Genomic DNA, 27,387 nt, shown 5'->3' on the forward strand with positions numbered 1-27,387 from the left:
GAGAGAGAGAGAGAGAGAGAGAGAGAGAGAGAGAGAGAGAGAGAGAGAGAGAGAGAGAGAGACAGACAGAGAGAGGGACAGAGAAAGAGACACGGGTAAAAAAGAAAGAGAGAGAGAGAGAGAGGAGTATGCGTTACCTGCTGAATGACAGTGATGACACGTCCTTCAGATCTTTAAGGTCAGCGCTGCTGTAACCGGAGACGCGACTGTCCTTAGTCGCTCCATCAGAGCTGCCATAACCTTGCGACTTTTCACTCCTGCCAACCACACACGTGTCATATAGTAATCTATGAGCACTTGAGGGATATACAATACAGGTGACAACCTTAACACGGCCACCAATACTCGTAGCTTGCTAGCCGAAACAGTACGTAACATCACAGGTAACAGGTCACATATTAACAGAAAGTAATGGACTTAAAAGGTGATACCACAATCATCAATACAGGTAATTCGGCCTGTGTAGTTTTTCGCACTGCAACAGCTGTTGCTTATGTTACCTGTGAGATTTAGACTAATGGTCGACTACAGCTGCTTACTAGATGACATGTAATTAACACTACAGGTAGTACAGTGCATAAAAATTTACATCGATAACCCTTTGTAAAGTTTATAAGCAGCGGGAGAGCTTAGAAAAGGCTTAGTTAAAGCTTCGGAATTACATCCTGCCTTGTTTGAAAACTTTGGTCTTTCTGATAGTTTCCTAACTGCATGTGCATGAGGGGACAGAATAGTATATATATTGGAGACAAATAGTGATGACACCATCCGTGACAGGTGTGTGACACTCTCCAGTGACGTGAGCACGAGTCTACTGTCACACGCCGCTAATGATCGCGAAACCTGCCACATGCCGACGCCAACATCTCCCACCCGTACGATTTCCACCATGACACACAAACCGCAGGCGTCAAAATACAGAAATAAACTGCTACTAGTACTACTTTGCTGAAAGGTGACAGCCAAAATCTACTTTTCTGTAATGATTTGTTTTTGTTTTCTAGGGCAAAATCATTAGCAGAGTACATAAAAGCTACTTACAGACGTGGGTTCACGTGCTTTCTTGCACTGGGGGGCTGCCTTCGGCATGATTAGAAGCGTAATACCAAAATACTTCATAAGCAAGAACAAAATGTGTTTTTCTTCTCCATATATGGAAAATTACATAATTACTCTTCCGGCAGCAAATCCGCTCGCCTGAGGAAAAGTGCAAATGTGTTCATTTCGACCCGTGAGACTCTCGGAGGGCAGCATGGCATCCTTACCTGTACGAATTCTGCGACGACGTGCTATAATGCTTGCTGTCGTCGGACGAGTAGGAGTCGTCCGGCCCCCCAGGGGGCGCTGTGGTGACGGGCTTCGCGTAGACGTCTTGCCGCGCTGGCTTCGAGACGTTTCTGATGGGAAGCACCGGTTTGAAGGGAATCGGTCTCAGCACGACTTTACCCTGCGTAGGTGAGGAGAGAAAAGACTCGTGTTGAGACTCAAGCACGGTGATTGGACAAAGTTGATACACAGCTAGTCATTTAATTTCGAGGTGAATCCAAACTATTGAACGAAGCTGGTTTCGGCAGCTTTCAGTAAATACTCTGGATTTATCGCGAAATTAACGCGTGTTATATTATGATGAAATGAAATCCGATAACATTGTTCCAAGGTCACTTGTGCGAAATTTCATCTGCATACTTGTCTAAACAACACAAACGTTTATTTCACTCGCTAGTTAAGCAGCTTGAAAATCGATTACGCATGATGAAATGCACGATAAAACTATAATCAGACTATCAAATATGAACCATAATGCGTCCGAGACATGTTTACACACAGGTATTCAGTTACGTCAGCGCAGACTTCTATAAAACTGCTGCTGGCATGAAACACTGTCAAATACAGTTTTTATTCATTACTGAAGATAGTCATACAACTCTAATTATGTCCCATTGCTATAGCATACACGACTAAAATGGACTAATATTCGCGTGACTGAGAGAGAATTGAAGGTGACGAGCGAGGCGTACGTAAGCAACAGAACGACGTTTTGTTCCCGGAGTTCCACAGCAGCTCATGTCAGACTCTGCCACCAGAGGGCTCGCAACCCTGACGCGTACCAGAGGGCGCCAGAGCCCAGCCACCACCAGAGGGCGCCCACTACTCGCGGAATGTTCGGTTCGGTGTTAATTACAACGGCGTGATGACGTCGCCGACACACAGTTTCTCATCGTGTCAGTTTTACGTGTTGCTGCAGACGCGACGCCGCTTGTGATAACTGAGCGAATTCCGTTTGTATTGGCGCACGTGTGTGCGAGGCCTCCAGGCGCTCTCTCTCTCTCTTTCTCGCTCTCTCTCTCTCTCTCGTTCTCACGCGCACGCAGCAATTATGCACGCATTGTCTCCTCGCCCATCTATTATGGAGATTTAGACATGTTTTGCCGCCGCGGCCGTCGCGTGGAAAGAAACAGCGTGATAGATGCCGTAGGAGCTATGTAGTCGGTACGCCGTGTGTCTACACACACATATACGTGTGGCTCACGGTCACAACCAACATCGGAGACTGCGCTCAGCTAACCGACAGACTCACGTACGCACGCACACGCACGAACGCACGCACGGAAAGTTTCACACGACGATTGCTAGCTGCCACTATAGTCTAGGACTGAATCCAGAGGTCCGCCTGGCTGCCATCAGTGTGATTCTCAACGACATACAGAGTCTGTCAAGTCTACCCCACCGTCACACACACGCACGAACATACACGCACACGTGCGCACACACGCACGAGTACGTACACAAGGACGCGCGTATAGTCACAAGCGCGGAAAATCGCTCACGAGCTCCCGCGGTATATTCCTCTACACGTCACGATAACACAGACGGCTGTATCTCACAAATATTGCACATCGCTATCGTTGCCGCTGACAACTGCCGCTGTAGTGACGTAATGATCGTCAAGAGGCGTCTGCCACGCAGTCATCAGACGATAGTAGCAGACGACAGAACACAGCAGCGCGGTTACTCATACAGCTCGCAACATATCAAGTACATACACGTCGTCGGTCGGTTCACAGATAGCTAGAGGCGATTGTCACTGCACACCGGCGATTCAAATAGATGGCACGCACGTACAGATGCTCTACATATGTGTATATCCCGTCTTTTCACTCCTTCACTATCTCCCTCGCGCGCTCTGTCTTCTCCCTCAATATTTGCCTCTGTCCCTCTCTCTTCCCCTCAGTCTCTGTCTATCTCTCCGATACACACACGCTCTCTCGCTTGTGAGGAGCAGCCCCACACACACACACATGCGCATGCATCAGACACCCGCCCGCGAATGCGCGCCGCGTAATAGCAGCAGCAGAATCATCACCACGCGACCAACGTGCGCGCACTGACGCACGGCAGCGTAACGTCACCACCACGGCGGCGGGGATCACGGGCGGACGCGGGATGCATGAGCTACCCCGCTAAACGCTCCCGCAATTACACCTCCCCCTCTCCCCTCCCCCCGCCCCCGCGCCGGCACCCACGCCGCCACCCAACCCAACAACCACCTATGTGCCGGCGGGCGGAAACGCGCATTGTGTTATTCATATACAAGCTATCGCGCTTGATCTGATAACACCGTTCTATCAGCAGTGGTATAATAATCGTTTTGCATGCATTTCCCGTGGTATTGTATGAGAGAACGACGCGCAGGTATTGTGCAAGACTTGGATTCATGATGGGCGACTACCCATAGAGAATGATGTGCTAGCCTAGTCATAAAGAACACGATAGATAATATTAACACGTGACTTCTGCGTGCGTTCTGATGTGCGTGATTCAAGTTTCGGCGACTTGCCAAAAATAAGAAACCGTTTTTTGTCTCTATCTCATAGTGCATACGTACGAAAATGTACGTATGCGGTAAAAAAAATTCTCTCAAAATCCTTCCGGTGGTAAAACAGGGACATTGGCTCCCCGCACCACGAATCGATAGTGTTTTCTAGCTACCTCCTCGATTACTTACCCAACCTTGATTTCACCAGAGTTAGGATATTACTGCACGGTATTATTAGATGTCTAAGTGTACTTCCTACATAGACAAGTAGAGCTAGATATGCAAACAGGACTATTGTCAGTGATGGAGATTAGAAGACCAGACAAGGACACGCGTGACAACGAAAGTGAACGAGTAACCACGAATTATCGCAGAAACAAATACAGGCTGTCACACTAGAGACAACGACGGCGGCAGTAAGTCGTAGAAAAACTCCACCGCCCTTAATACAAATCACACATTAATCACCACCCTCCTCCACACACATCCTCATCACCGCCACAAATACAAATAACATCAATCACCACCCTGCATGCACGCACACCACCTCCTCGCCATCAAATCAAATCACACAATACCACCAACAATGCCAATGACATCGCCACTCAAGATGCAAATCACATTAATTACGACGCAGAATGCGAATCACATTGCCACCCACAAACGATTCCAATATCATTAGCACCCTCGGAGCGCGCCTATACCAGCAACAAAGCACCATGTAGCCTGCGGCTTCCCGAACACGAAAGCAATCAACGAAAACTCAGTAATTAGAACGCTACGCTCATTCCAAAAATACCAGCGACGTCATCGACATTGGCCGATACAATGTAAATTACACCGCTGGTTTTTTTTTTAACGACGAGAGCGGCAATGCGGTGAGTTGGTGAACACTTCCTGTCGCGGATGCAAGCTACAGAATAGCGTGTAAGCAAACACAGGTAATAATAACGCGAGACAGTGTTGAACACGCACACACACGCACGCACACACAGACGCAGTCGAATTCTCCAGCCCTGGGCGGCGCACCTACACACACTTGACATCTGCGCGACACAAGGCAAACACCGCGAAACAGACGTGAACGACAACTTCTCAGTCGTCATAGAAATTGCTACAGGTACCGATTACACCTACACTAATAACATAATAACAAAATAGCTTTGAAGTGGAAAATTACAGGCTACATAGTCGCACAATACTTGTGGAAACTCTCTCGGTATTATCCCGTGATTCGAAGAACGCACGATTGCGTAAGAGGCACATAGTTTCACGTGGACTAGCGATAACCCAGGAGAATAACTCGCCATGTTCACGAGGTTCTATATATGTAGTAACACGGCGGGTCGCTAAGCCGCCTGCTAATAATATGCCGCTCCCTCTAAACATACTGCCCGCAGCGTCGAGAGAGAGAGAGAGAGAAGGTGGGAAGAGCGTGAGAGAGCGCGAAATAGAGAGAGAGCGAAAGAGAGAGCGTGAGAGAAAGCGCGCGAGAAAGAGAGGGAGAGGGAGAAGGAGAGAGAGAGAGAGAGCGCGCGAGCGAGAGAGAGAGCGCGCGAGAGAAAGAAAGCGAGAGATAGAGCGCGAGAGAAAGAGTGAGAGCGAAAGAGAGAGAGAGAGAGAGAGAGAGAGAGAGAGAGAGAGAGAGAGAGAGAGAGAGAGAGAAAAAGAGAGAGAGAGAGAGAGAGAGACCGGCCACCTCAAACGGCACATGATCGCCGACGTAAAACACACTCTAGCGCTCTCTGTCACGATCGCCTGTCACGCAACACAATAGAGATATACGGCGGGAGCATCGGCCCCTCCGGCTCTCCCACACCTTTATGTATGCCGAACGCTCCCTCTCTCTCTCTCTCTCACAGTCTCTTCTCTCTCTCCCTGTCTCTCGCTCTCTCCCTCTCACAGTCTTTCTCTCTCTCACTCCCTCCCTCTCCCTCCTGCTGTTTTCTCGCTAGCTGTTCGCACCTCTGTGCATACGATGGACGACGTGCGCCCAGCCCTGTGCGTGTACGGTTCCGTGCTGAAGGTTATATACCAGCTCTACTGACTTCTTTGTAGTTTTACACTCACCATGCTAACGTTATATACCGGCTCTACTAACTTATTTGTAGTTAAGCCATACCCTCACCCTAGTAATGTTATATACCGGCTCTACTGAGTTCTTTGTTGTTAAGCCATACACTCACCCTGCTAATGGTATGTACCGGCTCTGTGTTCGTTGTAATACTTGTATAGAACATCTATTCCAACGCCGATAGAACATTACACAGCGTCTACACTGCTGCATTTATTATAGCTTAGCCTCGCATTCGCAATGTTAACCTTACATACCGGCGTCACGGATGGACAATCCATGTCAGAGCTCCTCATCAAAGCAATAGTTGTCTGTAACATTAGGTCAGAGCTCGCATAATAAGGAGAGCAATGGCGACTGCGCGGGCCGCCATCACCGCGACTAAGTTCCTTCTTCTGCCGTGTGGTGTTAGCACGGTCCTTATATCCGATGTCACACCCACTACTTCGCTGAAACGCGCGTCTGTGCATAACGTAGAAGATTTCTCTATGCCCGAGAGACACGCCACGTAACGTAGAGATCACCAGCACGACGCGGTAGTCACGGTTACAGTGACACGTATGCCATGGTCGGGCAAAATTTAGGAAAACGGAAATTTTCCCAGCTGCGTAGACACTTGTGTAGTAATGCCACTAAAGTCTGGCAATTTCAAACGGGAACATTCATCGCTTGCACAGTAGAGCCACGCAAATCTGGCAAATTCAAACGAGAATGTCAGCCTACTACGAAAAATATGTATGTAGCCGCTACTACACGAGCTGCTATCGGAGAACACCCGCACATCGACAACTCCACCAACACTACCAAAGACGTCCAGCGCTCACAATCGCGAGCCGAGTACTACGAGAGATGAGCAGGATAAGCGTAGAGCGACGAGACCTTATCAAGACTCCCTAGCTGTTACATCTATATGCTCGAGGCACGGGCCGCTCCTACAACAACAGCCGCCGCTCGAATCAACACATCGCTGCAACGGTTCACGCAGAGAGGACGACAGCTCGAGAAATGCTGCATCAGTGATTGAGTCACACACTCATTCTCACTCGCAGGTGGGAGGGAGTAACCAAGGACGCCGCCGCAGATGAACGTGAGAGATTGAAGATCGTCTGAATTTTCTAGATGTTTTAATGTAGAAAAAGTCCTTCGGATATGAGAGTGAGATCGTTAACAAACCAGTTCGCATTCCAGGAGAGATTATGTATATTCGAGTATCCGAAACAGAGATGTTACAAACATGCTCCCCAAAGCCACACGCACGCATGCACAGACGGACACACGCACGCACACTTCTGCTTACAATATAATAAATATGGCAGACGGCTACAACGCATAATAACAACAACACAACTTTACACGAAATTGAAATTTAACCGCTCCTCTCACGCCTAAAAAACTGCTAATAGCGTATCGAGTACACATCAATCACATTCACACGGGGCTATAAATGCCTCACAGACCCGAACACCATCAAGACGACGTTGGCTGATGTGTTTACAGCTTCGCGCATACCTGTTATGGGGGCGACGCACCCACCAGATGTCACTGCGTGCGTGGTAAACAAGTGTTAGCACACGGTCCAGTTACAGGGCCAGGTAGCTCCGGGGGAAAGAGTTGCAAGGTTGACGGATCTCAGCGAATATTAAACAAAAAGTGAACTGGCAGATCTAAACGGGAGCGTGAGAGAGATGGAAAGATAGACAGATAGTGATAGAGATAGCTTGATAGATAGATAGATAGATAGATACAAGTATTGTATAGTATACTAGATAGAGAAAGAGAGGTAGAAAAAAAAGCTGGTAAATAGTCAATGATGCAAGGAAAATGCTGACTGCTGATCGCATCGACTGATATATAAAATCTACGTGTTGTCAACGACGTACGGTGCAATATGTAACCACACAGACCAATAGCTATCGCGCACCAACTCTCTACAAGCTTCGCTGGCATTGAAAACCTACTAACAGGTTGTCGACAAAGTAAGGAAAACAAGTTTAGGAAACAACTATTTCTATCGTTTTATAGCAGGTATCTAATTAATGACAGGTATCCTACAGAAATCACCACAGCTATGTGCTTAGCTAGCATGCGTGCATGATAGATCACTACGTATACGATAATATCTCGATTCGCGTACAATCGTAATAATTATTGCAAATACCTCCATGGCATTTATGCCTCTCTACGCAACAGCGACATATCTTTGTCTCCAGCCTTCCCATTATGATCACTCACGATTGAACGAATCAGCAAAGCTCCTGATTCGCGTAACACGTAATAAACACCGCGATTATTACCATGTCATTTATGTCTCTCTATGCAACAGCGCCATATCTTTGCGTCGTCTGCTTTGCTATTATGACCACTCAAGTTTAGCCACGATTGAACGGATCACCGAAGCTATCCGCGCTTGGTCTACTCTGCTCTCTATCATCCAGCCATCATCACGCAACCACGACGAAATCTCCACCGCCTCAGCGCTCGCGTCCGGCAGTCTGGCACTTCAAACCCATATATAACAGCTACCATTTCATACACACCAGCTTTATCAGAAGAAATCAGTGCTGGTTTCTATTGCATCGCTTTACCTCTTTAGCATCTCTGTTTTGCACTACGATCGTGTATTTATCGTGGCAGCAGGAATGTCTTCCGAATGAATGCGCGTCGATTAACATGCCCTCAATTTCGATCAGCTAACCGAAGGAAATAATGCTCACAGGTGATTGATAGATCGATGGTTAGATCGGCATCCACTATATCTCGCCACGCATCGTAAACGCCTGCATAGCTCACCGCCGACAACTGCAGGCGAAACCGCTCCGGTCGTACCATAAACACGAAGCACTCTCTCTCACAAATCGGCGCGCCTTTGTGAGCATTCCTTTTACCGACGCCGCTGCTTCGCTCATCACCTGCCGAAATGACCGATCCTGTCTTGACTGTCTGTCTGTCTGTCTGTCTGTCTGTCTGTCTGTCCCACTCTCTTATTCTTGCGCTTTCTCCTTATCCCCTCTCTCTCTTTCACACGCACGCACGCACGCACGCACGCACGCACAAACAAACAAACAAACAAACACACACACACACACACACACACACACACACACACACACACGACCTCTCTCGGCCGAGCTATGGGGATGGTTGAAGTCGGTCTCACCGAGTGCACTCATCGAGAGTTTACTGCATGACATATAGGGGTCCATTTACCCTAATGGTCAAGCGAAGTTAGCGAACACTTTCACGCGGACGCCGCGGCCATTATAACCAGTAATAAATTACTACGACCGGTCACGTGATCACGCCTATGGCGTACAACTGAGTTTGGTGTCGATTAAGGACCTGGTTGGGGCGTGATTAGAAGCGTCGTGAAACGAAAAGGACCGAACGTAAAGATTTTATAGAAATCCTCTGCGATTTTACTCTCGCGCCGCGTGTGTGTTTCACGCACAACGTGTATTTTCATTAAATAATTAATCACAAGTAAAAGGGCAAAAGTAAATATGGCTCGCTGTAACATAATACTGAATCCGGGAGATTTCGCTATGGGGCTAAGTTGGCGCGTTTTCTTTCACGAACATTATAAAACTGGCGATAAAACAGCCACTCCCGTGGTATTAACTACCGGATTAAGGAACGCCCGCGGTGATGTCCCCTGACAGATTCAATAAGGAACACCCACCCATACACAACCTCCATCCCCGAGGGCTGTAATAGAATCTGCTATCCAATATGCATAACAATAACGTGTAACCACATAAACCGCTTATATAAGAAACATAAAATGTTTCTAGATGCGTGTCATTCAACGCCGCCATCACGTGACCGAGTGCTGCTAGACTCGATTTTAAAAGTTCCCGTGGCTACCGTGGGGCTCTGCCGGACTCTCAACAATTTACGAAGTCAGTGTAACACCTGTCGCTAATAAATTCATACTATTAAGTGCCTTGCGCGCGCTTTCCCTCCCTCCTTCTCTACCTCATTCTCTCTCACACGTGCGCGCGCTCTCTCTCTCTCTCTCTCTCTCTCTCTCTCTCTCTCTCTCTCTCTCTCTCTCTCTCTCTCTCTCTCTCTCTCTCTCTCTCTCTCTCCTCTCTCTCTCTCTCTCTCTCCTCCTCTCTCTCTCTCTCTCTCTCTCTCTCTCTCTCTCTCTCTCTCCTCCTCTCTCTCTCTCTCTCTCACTCTCTCTCTCGCTCTCTCTCTCTTCTCTGCTCTCGCTAGCTATCTCCCTTCCTTCTCTTTTGATCGATCTCTCTTCCCCTCTCTCAAATCCTCGTTCTACCATCCATTCCCGCCGCAGGGCCGTTAACAATGCCAGCCGAGGCGGCGCTGACCATGTAAGACACAGAGCTGCGGCACTGACTCGCGGCATCCGCCGCCCACCGCGGTACACACAAAGGCCTCGCGACAACATGAGCGTCGTGCCCCTCTCCCCTCCCTCCCTCCTCCCCCCGGCGAGGGTGCGAGTCACGCAGGGGGGTGCTGTCATTATCCAACGGTCACCGCATAGTTGTAACATCAGTGCGGTGGGAACGCACAGCGGCACAGATGCACAAGTTGCCGCAGCGAGTGCAAGGTTTCGGCGCCAGGTGGCGGCAGCGGCGACTGATTTCATTCTTACAGAGGTTCGCCGAACAGCGGTTCGCGCGGGAGGGGATAGGGAGGAGAAGGAGGTGGGGAGGAGGGGAGGAGGGGAGCAGAAGTAGGGGAGGGAATGGGGAGGAGAGGAGAAGGAGGGGTGGAGGAGCGGGGGAAGGAGAGTGGGGGAACAAACAAGAATTGTTTGGTGAAAAAGAACTTATTCACTTATTTGATTATAACAAACACAAACTTTATTAACAAAATGAGAGTGGGGGAAGTTAGACAACCATGGGTGTTTCGGTCACACAGCGTTAATTAGAATCCGCCCACATTTGCGTTGGCTTAAAACAGCAGCAATGAAGCTGACGTGCAAACAAACACCAGGCGAAAGCAGATAACACAAGAGCATTAATGGCTAGAGTACAAGGCAACACACGTTTGCGCCACGGATCTCCAAACACTGGAGCACATTGTTGCGATGATTGGGCTGTGGCCACAGACGGCACATATCACGCGGAAATGATGCCGTGATGATGTCACAACATAACAGACTTGCCTCGCTGGTCTTACGGCAGCACTCTACTCACCTACACACAGCCATCTACTATATGTAATACTTCGGTCAAAAAAACGATCGCGTGTTCTGAGCCAACTGAAACCTAGGTCGCCGCAGACAGGCAGACGGCGCGGGGATTACGTTAATAGAGAGATCAGTGAAAGAAGCATGCGAAGCGGATTTAAATGTCTCTTTGTGGAAATAGTCGCAGCGACAACATGACACAAATCTGTTCTCCATTATATGTTGACACACGCGTGTGTACGTGAATCATAAGCGAGAGGGCTATACTAAGTAATCTCTTTCTCTCGCGTTTTTCGCTCTGTCCCTCTCTCTCTCTCTCTTTCTTTCTCTCTCTCTCTCTCTCTCTCTCTCTCTCTTTTCCTTTCGCGCGTGCCCTCTTTCTCTCTCGCTCTCGCACTGTCACCTGTCTCTATCCACCCTCATACACCCTCTATTTCATTCTCTCCCTGTCTCATTCTCGCTCCCACATTCTCTGTTTCTCCACCGCCATCCCTCGCTCATCTTACTGACTAATTCAGGCAATGCCAACCTACCGACGTCGGTGTGTAACAGTAATAGTCGTACACTGACTCCTCTTCTCCCACCATCACCTCCTCCTCCCCCGCTTCCTCTCCCGCTCCGTCGGCGAAGAGGAAGCCAGCCGCACCCAGCGAGCAGGACTTCGTTATGTCCGGCGTCCAACACGCCATCGCAACTAGACGCCACCTGGTGTCACGCTACGACAACATCTGAACATCTCATCCATCAGCGCATCTTCCAGCGTCTCCGGCACGTCCCGAAGAAGGATCGCTAGTCCGGGAAGTATTTTCCTTCCTGCACACTCGGGGAGGCCGATGGGAGTTCTCCTCCCGTTGCAGCAAGGATGCGGGATACACGCGATGATAGCGCGGGCGCGCTCTGTCAAGCAGCTATCAATTACGGCTAGTGTTTAATACCTATAGTTATACGATAAGGTGCGAAACCATCACTGCCACACGGCACTATCGAATGGCTGAGGTGTCAATCCAGCATTGTCACATATGACACGATAGATGGACCATGTCCGATCAAAGCACAGTCACACAGATCGAGCGACTTAATACAAATCCAAGGTCAGGTCTCAATCGAACAGTGACACAAAACGGCGCGTGGGAACGCGCATGTGACACTGCAGCACTGTCACACGGCACAAATGACGAGTCGGACGTCGCTATAGTTCCATTCCACTCACTCACATTACTTTCAGACTAACTTCTGGTTAGAGTCCGGCCGTAGCGATTGAAGCGAATCTATCTGTGCCCTCACCACAGAAACAGCAGAAGGAATACTAGCACCTGTCCGTCTGCAATCAGCTACACCCCCGATGCCACTGCGCTATCTCTCGCCATCATCAGCCGACAGGCGTGCAGCCGACGCGATCGGCTCAGTCGGTTACTCTATGAACAATAGGAGCGCCCGATTTCTTTCGGTTCGCGCGCTCGCACTCGTGCGTTTGGAAGATAGGAATAAGAAGTGCGTGTCAGGAGTAACGCGGACCATGTACTGCCACGAGGCACCCAGGCCAGCTGTCACGGACGCAGATATATATATATATATGCAGTACCCACATCGCCCGATCGTCCTCGCTTGATAGACGGACACGCAGATGCCGCGAGTTTCCCGCGCATAGCTCTCACGTGAAGCGATGGAATGTAGCATCATCCCAGAGGTGAAATACCACCGACTATATTATACGATGGGGGAAGATAGATGGCGGGAAATCACGATTCTTTTGGCAGAGAGCGCCGAAAGACAATAGAGATAGTAGAGAGACGGGGGAGACACAGCGAGAGGGGCAGGGGGAGTAGGAGAGGAAGAGAGAGGGAAAGGGGAGAGGGGTGAACAGGGGAATAGGTAGAGTGATTGTTCGCGCTATCACAAGAACAGCGTCGAAATTTAAGTTGAGAATGAGAATAATTATACATTTTATATTCATTTACATTCATGCTACATGCATCACGGAGTGGTAGAGACACATGACATCATAGATGCCACCATGTAGGTACAACATTACATAGAGGCAGGGTATAACACCATAGATAACACCATGTATAACATGGAGGGAAGGGCATACATCACAGACGCGACAAGAATCTAGGCAAATTGTCACCCGGTGTGTCAACCGGAAGAATAGAAACATTCCTGGACCAGCGAACAATTCACTTAGACGTGAAAACTAATTTTCTCGAATCACATCCAGTGGCAGTAACGAGGGAATAAACGCGCAAGGCTGGCTGACAGCTTCAGGGCATGGACACTCCACTCTCATCTTCAACCTGGCAGAGACACACCACTTGTACGGTCTATAGTCACATATTCACACCATCACGCTACCCTAGCATATATTTTTTCGTGCACGCAGGCATTCGCGCTCGACTGCAAATAACCGCGCTTGCTTGCTTGCTTGCTTACCAGCTTGCTACCGTGACAATAACGCGTAAGGAATGCGAAATACCAAACAACTGTTTGTCTTCTGCGCTGGCTGCCGCGAACAAGGGACAACGAAGAAACCAAACATTTAGCGGTTCAGTGCTAAGCGACTCTGACAGGCCATTGTTTGCGGTAAACACGAGAACATCAGATCTGTTGAACCTCATAACAACTGCTGCACAACGGTCGCTGTGTGGACAGACTCTCTCTCTCTCAGTCAGTCAGCGCCGTGTTACCGACCACTGCCAGGTTACTAGCCAGAGGCGGGGCGGGCCGTGGCGCGTTATAATAAAGTGTTAGTAAATACAGTCGAATTCTATTACCGAATCACGCATCAATGTTAACGCAGTCTACATCCCTGCAATGATATCACTTGCACAAGGTTCCAACGCGCTAGTACACCGTACAAGCTATGTACAACGTATGCATGCTAGCGCGCATATGTACTGCTCTTATAGTAAGCCAAGAATATATAAAAACAAACCACATGATATATAATTATAGTATATTATATATATAATATATTATATATATATATAATATACATATATATACATATATATTCAAAGAAACTTGCATTTAGTTAAAAATTAATTTGTGAGGTACATTAAATGCACTCCTCCTGCGTCATCCACGGCCATCTCCTTCTCCCGTCCACTCCATCCTCGTCGCCGCTCTCCACCGTCTTCCTCTCTCTCTCTTTGCCACACCTCCTCTCACTCTTATTCATCCACGCCCCTCCTGCTCCTCCTCCTCCTCCTCCTCCTCCTCCTCAAGCCAGCTACGCATGCACGTCAACACCAGCATAGCCATGGCGGGTGACTGTGACGCTTGGCGGGCGGCGGGGAGCTGTGAGGGGGAGGGGAGAAGGCCGGCGGGGAAACGCGACAGCGCGCACATAGGTCTCACCTGCGCAAAAGCACACTGATGATCGCAGCGCGGGCAGGCTGTAATTTACACGATGCCTGCAAGCAAACCGAGGCTACTATAGCTACAGGCCACGCGGGCCGACATCAGCGTAATAACATACCCGCTACGTAACGCACATTAAGTGTGTATGTGAGCAGAGCCCTTCAGCAGTAACTCTGAGCATTGATGCGGCGCTTGGGAATTTCGCGCAGTGGAGCATTTGGGAACGGACGTAGGAGAGACCCGTGTGTAGCAGGTGGGTCGGTTGAGGTGATAGGGAGCGGGGAAAGGGGCGCAATGAGCGACATTACGTTCTACATAAATTTGAAAGAGATTTAAGTGCGACAGAGCGCAAAAAGAGAGCGCGCGAGGTGGGGAGCGAAACTATACTATATATATATTATATATATAGTAAGCAGAAAGATGGGGTGCTAAGAAGAGACCTAATGACTAGATATTTATAAGGCAGTTAGACAGCACGGCTTGGGCGAACAGAGAGCCGCTTGGCCTAGGCGTAAACTAGGGGAGTAAATAGAGGTACGTGTACAGACTGTATTATAGTAAGCCTCTTGCTCAACGAATAGGCGTTCAAGTAAATTGCCACGTAAAGGAGAGATTAGTGAGGGATAAGGCGAGAGTGTGTGAACGAGTATTTACAGAACAGCTCTGTCACGCATGGCAGGGGGTATATATATATACTCTAGGTACTACAATTAGATTGTAAGAGGACGAGACCACTTATTACTGCTGGCACAACGTCGTCGCTGCCATGGCGCGAATCGCCAGGTGCTTCAACTTCACCGCCAACCTCTTCAGTCGCCAACACGTGAGAGCGACTGCGTAATTCCTGCAGTCCACTACAACAACACAGGTGCACTCACACGCCGCGCCGCCGAACCGCACGGCACGCACGCACGCACGCTCAATCATAGGCTCACGCCATGCAAACACACGCAATACCAAACACCACCTTCGCATCCTTCTTTGCTCTACGAACGAACCACGCTCGCCAGCGTCGCACACGAATGGCTGCTGGCGGGAGAAATCTTCAAGTCAGGCACAGGCATAGCCAGCAAAGTTCACGACGCACCCGCGATCCAGCCGTCTGCGCGCGTTTAGCGCCCCGTGTAATAAAGGCAATGGCCGCGCCTATGCACGCACAATGTGCACGCACGTACGCATGAAAGGGCCTTGCGCCGCAGACGCGTACGCACCGAGCACACACGGCGCCTGCGCGCGCACGCACCACGCCCACACACACACACAGACACACACACCTACCACACGCACACACACACGACACCTCCAGCGCCCGACGACGCACGCACGTGCACGCACGCACAGCACTCACGCACAACCAGCACGGCTTCACCGACTCGTGGGGCCCTCAGCTGTTTAAGCCGGCGCGAAAAAACGTTTGGGCAGCGAAGGCACCACTCTCTCTAAAAAATCAACATCGCGTCTGTTGTCCGCGAAAAGTGAACTGTCAGTTGAGAAGAATCGTCTGCCGAACGGAACTACGCGCGCGTCATACAAACATGCCGACAATTAAGAGCGGGGATGTGACCAGCACGGAGGGGCAGATATCCGCAATCACCCCCTCCTCCTTGCCTCCCTCCCTCCCCCAAGCTTCCGTAGCGTCTGTGTTTGTAGCTCGGTGTGGTGGAGCGGCATTGTAGACCGCAAGATGTAACAGAACTCTCAAGTCACAGAATCGACATGAATTAGCTCGACTACGGCGACAGTCAGCAAATCTGGGGAGAGAGAGGCAGCTGGAGAGAAGGTGAAGGCGAGCGAGCGAGAGAGATAGAGAGACAGAGAGAGAGAGAGAGGAGAGAGAGAGCAGAGAAGAGAGAGAGAGAGAAAGAGAAAGGGAGGCAGAGCATAAAGAGAGAGAGAGAGGAGAGAAAGAGAGGCACGAGATAAAGAGAGAGAGAGAGAGGGAGGAGGGAGGAGAGAGAGAGAGAGAGAGAGAGAGAGAGAGAGAGAGAGAGAGAGAGAGAGAGAGAGAGAGATCTCGCTCCCCGAACGACCTGGCCGTTGGCTGCTCTACACCCAACAAGAAGCGTATACTTGCATCCCTTTCGTTATTACGTCACTACACCCTAGTCTAATGAAGTCGGACATTTTCTAACTGCGACTTCAGGAAAGCTGGTAGTTTCAATGCACCAACCTATAATACTTTGACAGTAACTGGCTACGGCCGGTTCAGAGCGAGTGAATCGAGAAAGGTTGGGGAGCGGATGGCGACCCGCGTGGCTATGCCAGGATTCGCAGACGAACCGAACGTGTACTGTTTCTATGAAAACGTAAGAGCAACAGCCAACTCGGAGTCTGGCGACTGATCGACTGGTCGGTCACGTGTTTATGGATTAGTAAACACGTCGGCAACAAGCGACTACGACACCGCGTGAAAATAAAAAAAAACACCCGAAAAATGGCGGCCTATGCGAACGTTGTGCCACCGGGCGAAAATTTTCGTCCACGAGTTATACAAACGTCGGAGGAATCTCATCAATAATGTAAACTATACTTACATCGCAATGCTCGCATTACACGATACACACAGTCGACATTATTCCACCCCTCGCTGCGCATGCGCACGGCCCCCGATCCGAAAGCCGACCTCGTCCGGCAGTAGCTGCAGCGGCGACTGTCGCTAACCGACTTAAAGCTTAATGTTTTTACATGTCAGTATAGGCGGAAGTGAGTGCCGCGTTACCGACAGGTAGCAATGACAGTGCTACGACACCTGTACAGGTACTTTACCTGTACTCACCTGCCGCTAATGATCTCTACGTGCCAACAGGGTTCTACACAGCCATCGTCTCACACACCTCACACACACACGCACACACTCGTACGTTTAAATGCACGCACACACCCGCACGTTTAAATGCACGCACGCACGTTCTCTCTATAAAACTGTACATAGGACTATATCGACTATAGGGAAACTGAGGAAAATACTATAGAGAAACAGTAGAGTTCTATGGTTGTAACTCCCCATAAGAAAAAATAGCATGATCCCGCTATAGGCGCGTAAGTCCGCCATTGGCATACGGAGCACTAAGTGCAGACATTACATGCGAGGCACAGACGTATTACGTAATATGTTCATCAGACTACACTCAACGCAATCGCACCGCTTAGAACGTAAAAATAGAAAGAAGAATGAACGAATATAGACTTCCTGTCGTGTGATCGCTTGCGCGACGACAAATCCGTCTGCAATAAATACTACAGTAGCTAAAAATGCACGATTCGGCAAAACAACTTCCTTGTGCGTACCAGCGATACAGACGTGTACGCGTTAAACTAGTTTTCCTTTACACGCACTACGAAGTAACACCCACCTTCCTATAACACCATCCCGTGACTAACTCCCACACGCACGATAGGAGGTTCACACTGTACCCAACCCAACCATCGAACCGCCACGAACACCATTAGACACAACAGCGGGTTTGTCCCACAAGAGTCGACGGGAATATAAGAGTGCGGCGCGGTGGTGGTGTGACACACCAGCCGCCGTGGAGGGGCGCATTTACGTTAGCGTTGTGTTCCACGAACCCGTGTATACGAACTGTGCGTAACGTTAAGCCACAGCACTAGCAGACCAGCACTAGCAGACCAAAGCACTAGCAGACCAAAGCACTAGCAGACGCGGCGCTGGTCGGTTTGTCTGTCCAACACACAGCGCGGCGGTCAACGCGCGTCCGATAGTGTCAACAACGACAGCGGAGTGACCGATCACAGTCAAAACACCGCCGCGGGTGTCCGACCACAGACAAGCAGTCAGCAGCCCGCGACAACAACAACAACAACATCAACCACAAAGACATAAACAGCTGTGCGCGTCGTGGTGGCGGCAACATGACAGTGTACAGAGACACACACGTTGCAGTGGCAATATGACCATGACAGTGTACAGAGAGACGTTCACATTCCAGCGGCAACATGACAGTGTACAGAGAGACACACACATTGCCGCGCCAACATGACAGTGTACTCAGAGACACTTACGTTGTTGCCGCGGCAACATGACAGTGTACACAGAGACACTTACGTTGTTGCCGCGGCAACATGACAGTGTACACATAGACACTTACGTTGCGGCCGCGATCCATGTATGTCCACTCACGGCGGGTGTTGACTTGTCCACGGACTCTCCCTCTCTTCCTCTATCTCGCTCTCTATCTCTATCTGTAACTGCCCATTGGTTCTGTCTAGCTTCCTATGAGCGGCCACTCGCTGCACTACTTATTTAACAGCGCACGCGCCCTCTAGCAGTGTAAACGGGAGTACATGGCTGTTCAAACGCGCACAATGAACAAATGAACAACTGCATGTACAAATGAACCACATATAGCTGTTTAAACGAGCAACACTTCATATGCGCCGTAGTTCGTGCAATGCACCACGTAGATAGTAGCATGATGCGCTACAGTTGCGTATATACGTCCTCTGGCTGGTCGGGTAATCCCCGCACTCTCACTGCCTCACACAACGCTGGTCAGAGAGCCGTGTGAATTTATCTACGGTGCAAACTAGTTTTTCCTGTTCTTTTCTGACGTGTGTGTTCTTCCCGTTTCATTATGAGACGTTTGTAATCCCTCTCTACCACTCGTTCTCCCTCACCCTCACTCCCTTATCCTCGTTCAACCCCCTAATCGTTCTCTGTCCTTTCATCTTACGTCCTCTTTCCACTTTCTTCCCATCTCTCTGTCCGTCCCACTCTAGCGCTCCCCCACCTGTCCCTCATCGCTCTCTCCCCTTCCACCTCGCGTTCCTTTTTTAACATTTCGTACCCCTTTTCTCTGTCCTTCCACTCCGACCTTACTCTCCCACCTATATTTTGCTAGGTATACCTCGCTAGGTATGCTAGGTTGCTAGGTATATATCTCGTATGACCTACCCCTAATCCGGCATACAGCGAATGCATGGAGTGAATCCACCAGCACGAGAATATTTCTGAGCTGTCTTCTGCCCCGTGTCTACATTCCTCGCCATTCATCAGCATCTAATAGCTACAGAACACGTCTGACGACACACGCACACACACACACACGCACGCACGCATACGCATATCACGCGCACATCTACGCACACACGTACACGCACGCACGCACGCGCGCGCACACACGTATAACGTGCACACACGTATAACACGCATAACGCGTAACACGTATAACACGCATAACACACACCCATACACGCACATATACGCACACGCGCAATAAGTGCGCGCCTGATAGCGGGTTGTTTGATCAGAAAGTAATCATCAATCCCGCACCGCGAACAAAGACCCCGCACTCACTCACTCACTCGCCACGAGGAGCGAGAGCGGATATTCACAATTGATTTCCCGCGCAAAGATAAAAAAAACTCGCTGTCATCATTGCTGCGCGTCCCGTCATTACACAAGACACACCCCGCTTACGCAAACATCCTGCGCGCAGCATACATAATGCGCGGAAGCATTCCTAGATAAGTAGCCGAAAAATCTGCGATAGTCATCTGGAATGAATTCGTTATCAAAATTCGTACTTTCTCAGCTGTCTCGCGATAGACAGTGTGTCAGTATACCGACTGCTGTGGATTCAAGCGAGGCAGTTATGCTATGTCAAGGTTTGCGTTAATACGAGTGCATTATATATAATAATAATTAACATTATATTGCTGCCTATAATAATATACATTTCTGATCATAGTAGACTGAAGTACCGATTGCGATCGGTATGTGCACCGAGCCAGTTTATAAGCACACTGCATTGCTGATGATATTCATGAGATGATATCATCTTCATATGATACCATCTCTGAAGTCCTTGGACTTTCGCGCCTGACAAGTGAAATCAGACCGTGTGTAACGAGCAACTGACAAACGTCATAATCAGTAGCAATCATACTGTGGTCGACATCAACGCGAATTCTCACCCGCATGCCTCACGATCGTTTCAACTGCTATTACTTCCGCGAACAGAAGACAAGACATCTACATAGCAGGCAATAACGGCGCTATTCACACGGAGGCAACTTTATCACTATTTTCGCCACTAGGTGGTAGCACCTTGCAGTGCTCGTGATACGTGCGAGGATTGTCAAACGCTGCAGTGGAAAATAGGCTAAATTTTATCTACCGCAATGATCTAAGTTTTTGTTCTTTATCAATGCGATCAGGAGTTAACCTAGTTTATAATAAACGTTAATTGTGATTAAAAATATATCCACAATCTGAAAATGTGACAGCGCCTCTCAAGGCGTAGAAAAAGATTATGCGTGCGGGAAGTTCACTCACACTGCCAATTCAAAACCTTCGGACTCATACTCATGTCGTTTCTCACAGCTACACGTGCGTAGTAGACACCGCGTTAGCGTGCATTTAACGAGCAATTATTGACGCGCGCGCTAACTAAATTAATTTAATAATTATTAAATATAATACAGAATTTCTGGGCAAGTGAATTTCACTTAGTTACAATTACAACTAAAGTTCAATTACATTTAAGCAAACCAATATATCAACAAACTGATCAGTTAAGAACTTAAGAAAACATTTAGTGCTTCTCGTAATCATCTTTTAAGAAATTTTTTATTTAACAAACTCCCGACTGTGATAAAACGTCATAATTAAAAAAGGTCACACGGTCAATGCAGTAGTTACAGAAGAGAGCGCTAGTAGAGTCGGGGTGTCACCAGCGGTGACAGCCCGGCGACACTCGGACATCCCCTCCCCCCGACGCCCTCACTGCCTCACCCCTGCGGCATATAGCAGTACGACGCAAACAACTAGTAAGTATAGCGAGCTAGCCTATAGTTATGACCGCGACACCGCACACACTGCAGCTACATAACTGCTGCAGAATACTATGGAATGTAGTGCGTGCGCATGAATACGAACAATGTCTGTCCATGCACCAGGAAACACGACATTGTGACATTGATACAGGAAGTATCAATTCACACTCAGGCGGCTAAAACCAATGCGTTCGAGGTTACATTATATACCAGGAGCTAATGATACATGTATTATACACTTATAATGTCGGGAGGCATAGTATAGGCGGCATGGCGACCAGGCGTAAATTACTATTCCACTAACAGGAAAGGGCCGGTCGACCTGCTACCAACACTGATAGCCGCTCATAAAACACAACACAAAATAAACCATGTCAGGCCGCAATATATACTTCAACATAAAATACTTCAAACCTTCAATGCAGTTTCGCCGATAAACGTGCTTGCGTTGACAATTGTATTCGATATAAAATATTCAATTTCATTTCCTGCAAGCGTTATCCTTTATGGCTGCACAGCCCAACTCACAAGCGCTCGTAAAATTTCACGAGAATAAAAAATACACTGATAACGAAACATCGACTGTAACGTCTTTTATATTTTCGAGGTTACGTTTGGGACACACTAACATACATGACTTGGATACTGTAGCAATCACCAAGTATATTATTACAAGCTCCACACATGGGAACCTAAATAAAACTGCAACTTTAACAAGAGGCAAGCGCACAGGCACTTGAAGCGTTTCAACTGTAAACACACGCCGCCGCCATTGCGCGCACACTGACACAATATATAGTGTCAGTGTATATATAGTATATATATATATATATATATAGTGTATATATATAGTATCAGTCTATATATTTATGTGTCAGTGTGCGCGCAATGGCGGCGGCGTGTGTTTACAGTTGAAACGCTTCAAGTGCCTGTGGGCAAGCGCACAGCAAAAAGGTTAGGACTAGTATCACAAATAACAAAGGAAATATAAACTCACTAGATACGTAATTTATAGCAACCTTACTCCGTATAGACTCCTCACAGAGTTTATCGGGGATATGATTGTAAAAAGTGTGATAGACGCGCGCGCGCAAGGGCAGCCAAGAAATGTTCACATGAAAACACATCGACAAGCACCTACGAAAGCTTTCATTTGTCATCTCTACTTACTCTATTGGGAGATATTTACTCTATTCTCAGTAATCCGTTGAGCGGGTTTTCTCCCGGGTACAAAACAGTGCAGTGAATCTATGTCGGTTTATAAATAGCAAAACTAGACCGGCGTTAGCCTAGAATGAGATAGAGTTGAGGAGGGGCGGCACCGCTGCTGCGCATGCGTACCTGGTTTCTCCTGACGGTCCAGGTGTAGTGGGGCAGCACTGCACACCGGTGACACGACGAGCCACCCTCCGTCTCCTGCCACAAGCAATCAATTACAATTAGGGAACGAAACATGCAGCAGCCAGACGAAGAGTGATTATTGTTATGTTAATCTCTCAACGTAATGAGCAGAGCGTAATGAGAAAGTATGAAGCTACGTAGTGATGACGAGTAGCTGTAAATGTCTACTGTGCGTAGTCTGTTGTCAAGTACTAAACATGTGGAGTGGATTCATGACAGTGTCTGTATATCGATGAACTCTCTGCATATCACGCTAAATCATAGAGAGCAAATAACCGGAAACATAGACTACACTACCGTCTTACCTAGTCAAGTACCATAATATACCTTATTATAGTTACACATAGACTAGCGTATGAAGTGTTACTGACAGTTCCTACTCCACCTCAGCCCTTACCCACCTTACCCACCTCAACTCCACCCGCCAGCTCCAATAAAAAACCCCGAACCATGCCTCACGGTCGCTGCTCTAGCATTTCCCCAGTCTGCTGATGATAAACATGACAAATGAGTGCGACCACCCGATGCCGTCACGTGTCCCGCTACCTTCACGAGGCCATTAAGGAATGAATGAGCTAATGAGTCGACACCGTAAAGCTCAACCTTCTCACGGCGGTAGGTGATCGATCAACCTCGCTGGCGTCTCGCCTATAACCGACGTTAACCCATCTCTACGCACACGCGCCAAGCTACGCACGCACGTTTAGGGGTCGATAGGGGAAACCCCGCGAAATGCGGTTCGCTGCAGGGTTGCGTAAGGTTCTGTATTATCTAGGTCCACTCACCGAGCGAGTCACGACAACTAGCGAGCTCGCGGCAACAGGAGCCACGCTCTTCACCATCGCTAGCTATGGAGATCCGACGTATGTTCACACCAGCTGATGAATCCCAAACGACTGGACACTCTAGCTGACCACTGGATACACCGACACTGGACACGACAGCTGGACACTGGGCACACCGACACCGGACACTGGAGGTGGACACTGGAGGTGGATACCGACTGTAGTCACTACAGCGGATGAGGAGGAGGAAGAATCGACGGACGATGCTCTGCCTCCGAGAATCAGCGGATGAAGTGTGGAGCAGACGGATTCCCTCTCGCCCTCTCTCTCTCCGCCCGGCGGCGGCGCGTGCAGCGTTTATGGAACGGTGCCGCGGCCTTGTTGCGGGCGAGCGTGCGACCACACCCACGGCCCGAGGGAAGCGGAATCGCACGAGCGATCAAAAGACGGATTTTTAGAATTCACAGCGACATCTAACACACATTATAATCTGAGCAGCTAATCTGTTTATAGAGTGACGCGCACGCCCGCGCGAGGATGGCAACCGCAGCTGTGCATCCAGCTGGCAGGCGCCGACGTGGAACGGGAAGTGGGCCAGTCTACATATTCACCAGCCGCCGACAGAAGTGATGAATTTTTTGGACAATCTGAAATTCAATGGACCTATATTTTTTGCAGTTACATGACATTGGCAGCGTCGGCACAACGCCCGCCAGTCGCGTCCACCAGCAGTCTGCACACGACTCGTATCTAGGCGGCAGGCGTGACGTCACCGTGCCAGCCAGCGAGGCGATGTACCACAGAGATTCATCTAGTAAACTTTGTAGATAGAGCTAGAGACGGAGAGAGAAGGGGATAGGCAGAAGAGAGCGAGGGAGAGAGAGAGGAAATAGGAGAGCGAGAGAGAGGGTGAAGGTGAGAGATGGAGAGAAAGTGCGAGAAAGAGAGAGAGACAGAGAGACGAAAACACGAAGAAAAATAGAGAGCGAGAAAGTGAGGAATAGAGACAAGGAGCGAGAGAAAGACAGGCGAGAGACAGACAGACAGACAGACAGACAGACAGACACACAGAGAGACAGAGAAAGAGAGAGAGAGAGAGGAGAGAGAGAGAGAGAGAAGAGAGAGAGAGAGAGAGAGATAACTGCCGCCGCGGATAAAGAGCGGATCTGTAATCGTATTTACGCGGCGCACGCTTAAATCGAAAAGCTGCTCCGATTAATAACCAACTGTGTCGGCAGAGATAAGGGGTCTAAGATCGACGTCAAGGTGATTGCATCAAGACTTCGGCGACGCTAACACGACATGCTAACCGACTCGACACGCATCATATTTAATTACCGCGTTACGTGACGAGGCAAAACGTGATGGCGATGACTTATTAGAGAAACCGCCGAGATTTCTTTCTCGGCATGCCTGTCTCTCTTTTACCCGCCAACGGCTCTGTTAGCTACGTCTCATGCATCGTGAGGGCTCGTCCGTCCGCTCTGCTCACGTTCGCCTGAGTTCGGGTGAGGTATGGGTGTGAGGGAACAACGCCTAACCTTCGCTCGCTGAACCAAGCCCCCCGTTGTAACATGCCGCACGCAATCATACGCGTTTATTAATCAAACGAAATGAAATTTCTACCGGACCGAAATCACAGGTGAATGCGAGAGAGAGAGAGAGAGAGAGAGAGAGAGAGAGAGAGAGAGAGAGAGAGAGATAGCGAAGAGAGGGCGATATTGCCCGCGGCTGTAAATTCGCCCAACAAACGAATAGACCTCCATTGTGCGAACGACGCATCGCAACGGACGTGACAATTAGCAGCAGCAACCTGCAGCGACGGGAGCGAGAATTGGGAGAGAAATTACGCGCTGGAATGCGGCATCGGTAACGGGCCGTGGTTTGGGGCTGCATAACACGGTCTAGGCGGGCGGGCTGTCCGATGGATTCAGTCCGCCCGCTCAGAGCAGCGGCCCGCCCCACGGAGAGCCGAGTGCGAGCAAAGCGTCTGCTCGTTTTCCGCCTCGGCAGCCATCGCCGCTGTGTGATCTCGCGAGATACACGTCGGCAGCTGGGAAGTAGGGCGACGGACAGCGATATTCGATGCGTTGTGCAGACAGCGCGGCGATAGGCATCGTACAGTGCTGACACCTGCTGTCGGCTGTCAGAAGTAATAAGGTCCCTTTGGCCCATGAAATCAGCGTGCTACCTGTGAAGCACCGGTGAAGCATGCAACGCTGTGAATAGCTAGGGTTTTCGGAGATGGAGTACTATTCAGTTCTATTCCACCCTTTTTCTATAGAATTTCATTCAATCCTTGACAGAAACGGGGCGGGGAGTTGAAATGGCAAAGTGAAATAGACCCACTTGCATAAATCACAGTATCTTTGCATAACAAGATGCTGCCTTACCGAATGTCTGTGAGAGGCAGGAATAATGTGACCCAGAAGTGAATCCACAGTTATTTTCCAACACACTATACTAATTCGAAAATGCGTATAACACGACACGTATACGTACACAAAAAACATGTAGGCTCTATAACAAAACGATCAAATCGACTCGTTTTTAACACCAAACCTGAATCCTGCCTAATCCAACCTAGCCCCCCCCCCTCAAGTACATGCCATACGGACCATCTTATAATCAACTATGATTACACATAAATAACTACAAAGGCTATTAAATAAATACTAACTATATATACCACGATATATACTATTATATGTAATATAAGATATAACTTACCAGACAGGTGTGTGGTTTCACCATGTCGTTGGCCCTCACTGCTGCATGGCTGATCATCTGCCGATTCGACAGACAGCGTAATCCATACTTCAAACAAACACGCCGTCAGATAGATGCTCTGGTAGTCAGTCAGTCTTTGCTAGATACTCATCTTAGTATACATGGTGCAAAACAGTCCACCAGGAAAACCACGAAACCGCGCGTACGTGTGTTTACAAATCGCTCCTTGTCGTCTTTCCGCTGATAAGTGTACTCTGTCAAACGCTTGAAGTATTCGTAACTTTCGTTTTGTCTGTCTGTCTTTCCCTCTGCCTATCTCGTTTACGCTCCTTCTGCCTCCCTCTATCTCTCTTTTCTTTCTTCCACGCGTACTATATCTCCTCTCTCTCTCTCTCTCTCTCTCTCTCTCTCTCTGTGTGTCTCTCTCGCTCTCGCTCTCTCTGTCTCTGTCTTTATCTCTCTATATCTCTCTTTCTCGTTTGCTCCCTCTCTCGCTCTCTCTCTAAGTCTCTACCTGTCTCTCCATTTCTCTATCGCGCGTACGTGCGCAAGCAATCCTGCCAGGTGTGAGCTGCTCCGTATTATCCACCTCTAGCTCACTCTCGTCTGCTCCTCGTACTAAGCCAGCGACGCTGACGGACGAGGACGTACGGCACGCGCGCGTGCATGCATGGCTGCAGCTGGCTGTGACAACCGCCGCCGCCGCTAACGCAAGCCGAGCGCAGGTATAGAGGGGGCGTCTGTCTGCGGCAGCGCAGAGAGAGAGAGAGAGAGAGAGAGAGAGAGAGACATCGCTGTGTGTCGGACAGTGAACTCTCAGCTCATCGCGTCATCTCCGCCCTCTCGCTCTACTAGCAGTAGCACACGAGTGTCCGCGGATGCGGCAGCACGTAGGTCAGAGTTCTCTCCACCTTCTCACTTCACCTTCTCCAGCAGTAGCATATGATTGTCCGCTGATCAACTTCAATACGCACTCGACCTTAGAGCTCTCTCGCCGCTCAAGGGGTTTCCTTTTCCGTAAACACCGACGGCAGGTGGACGGCTCCTCCGTAATAGACCTGACTGTGCATAACGGTTAAGTGTCGAGAGACACATGCAGAGACACTTCCGTTATCCAGGGGATAGTAGACGATGATAGTAACTCCGCGTTTTAATTTTTTCCACAAAGCTGTTAGTTATTCGCGTTGCGAAAGTTGTATACACAATACACTGGTAGATCATCGCGTGGAACAGGGGTCTCTATAATATTAATATATATATATCT

General features: G+C 49.0%; 1 protein-coding gene across 1 annotated transcript in view; it reads right to left on the reverse strand.

Moving 5' to 3' along the window:
- The window catches only part of LOC106809833 (leucine zipper putative tumor suppressor 2 homolog), a 40,330-nt gene that overhangs the window by 4,675 nt on the left and 8,268 nt on the right, over positions 1–27,387 (reverse strand). The window contains exons 3-4 of the mRNA XM_014813054.1: positions 1,266–1,447; positions 138–257 (exon numbers count right to left, since the gene is read on the reverse strand). Of these exons, the coding sequence (XP_014668540.1) occupies positions 138–257; positions 1,266–1,447 (302 nt within the window). The remainder of the gene's footprint in view (positions 1–137; positions 258–1,265; positions 1,448–27,387) is intronic.

This window comes from Priapulus caudatus, unplaced genomic scaffold (genome assembly GCF_000485595.1).
Source record: "Priapulus caudatus unplaced genomic scaffold, Priapulus_caudatus-5.0.1 Scaffold389, whole genome shotgun sequence".
Lineage (NCBI taxonomy): Eukaryota > Metazoa > Priapulida > Priapulimorpha > Priapulimorphida > Priapulidae > Priapulus > Priapulus caudatus.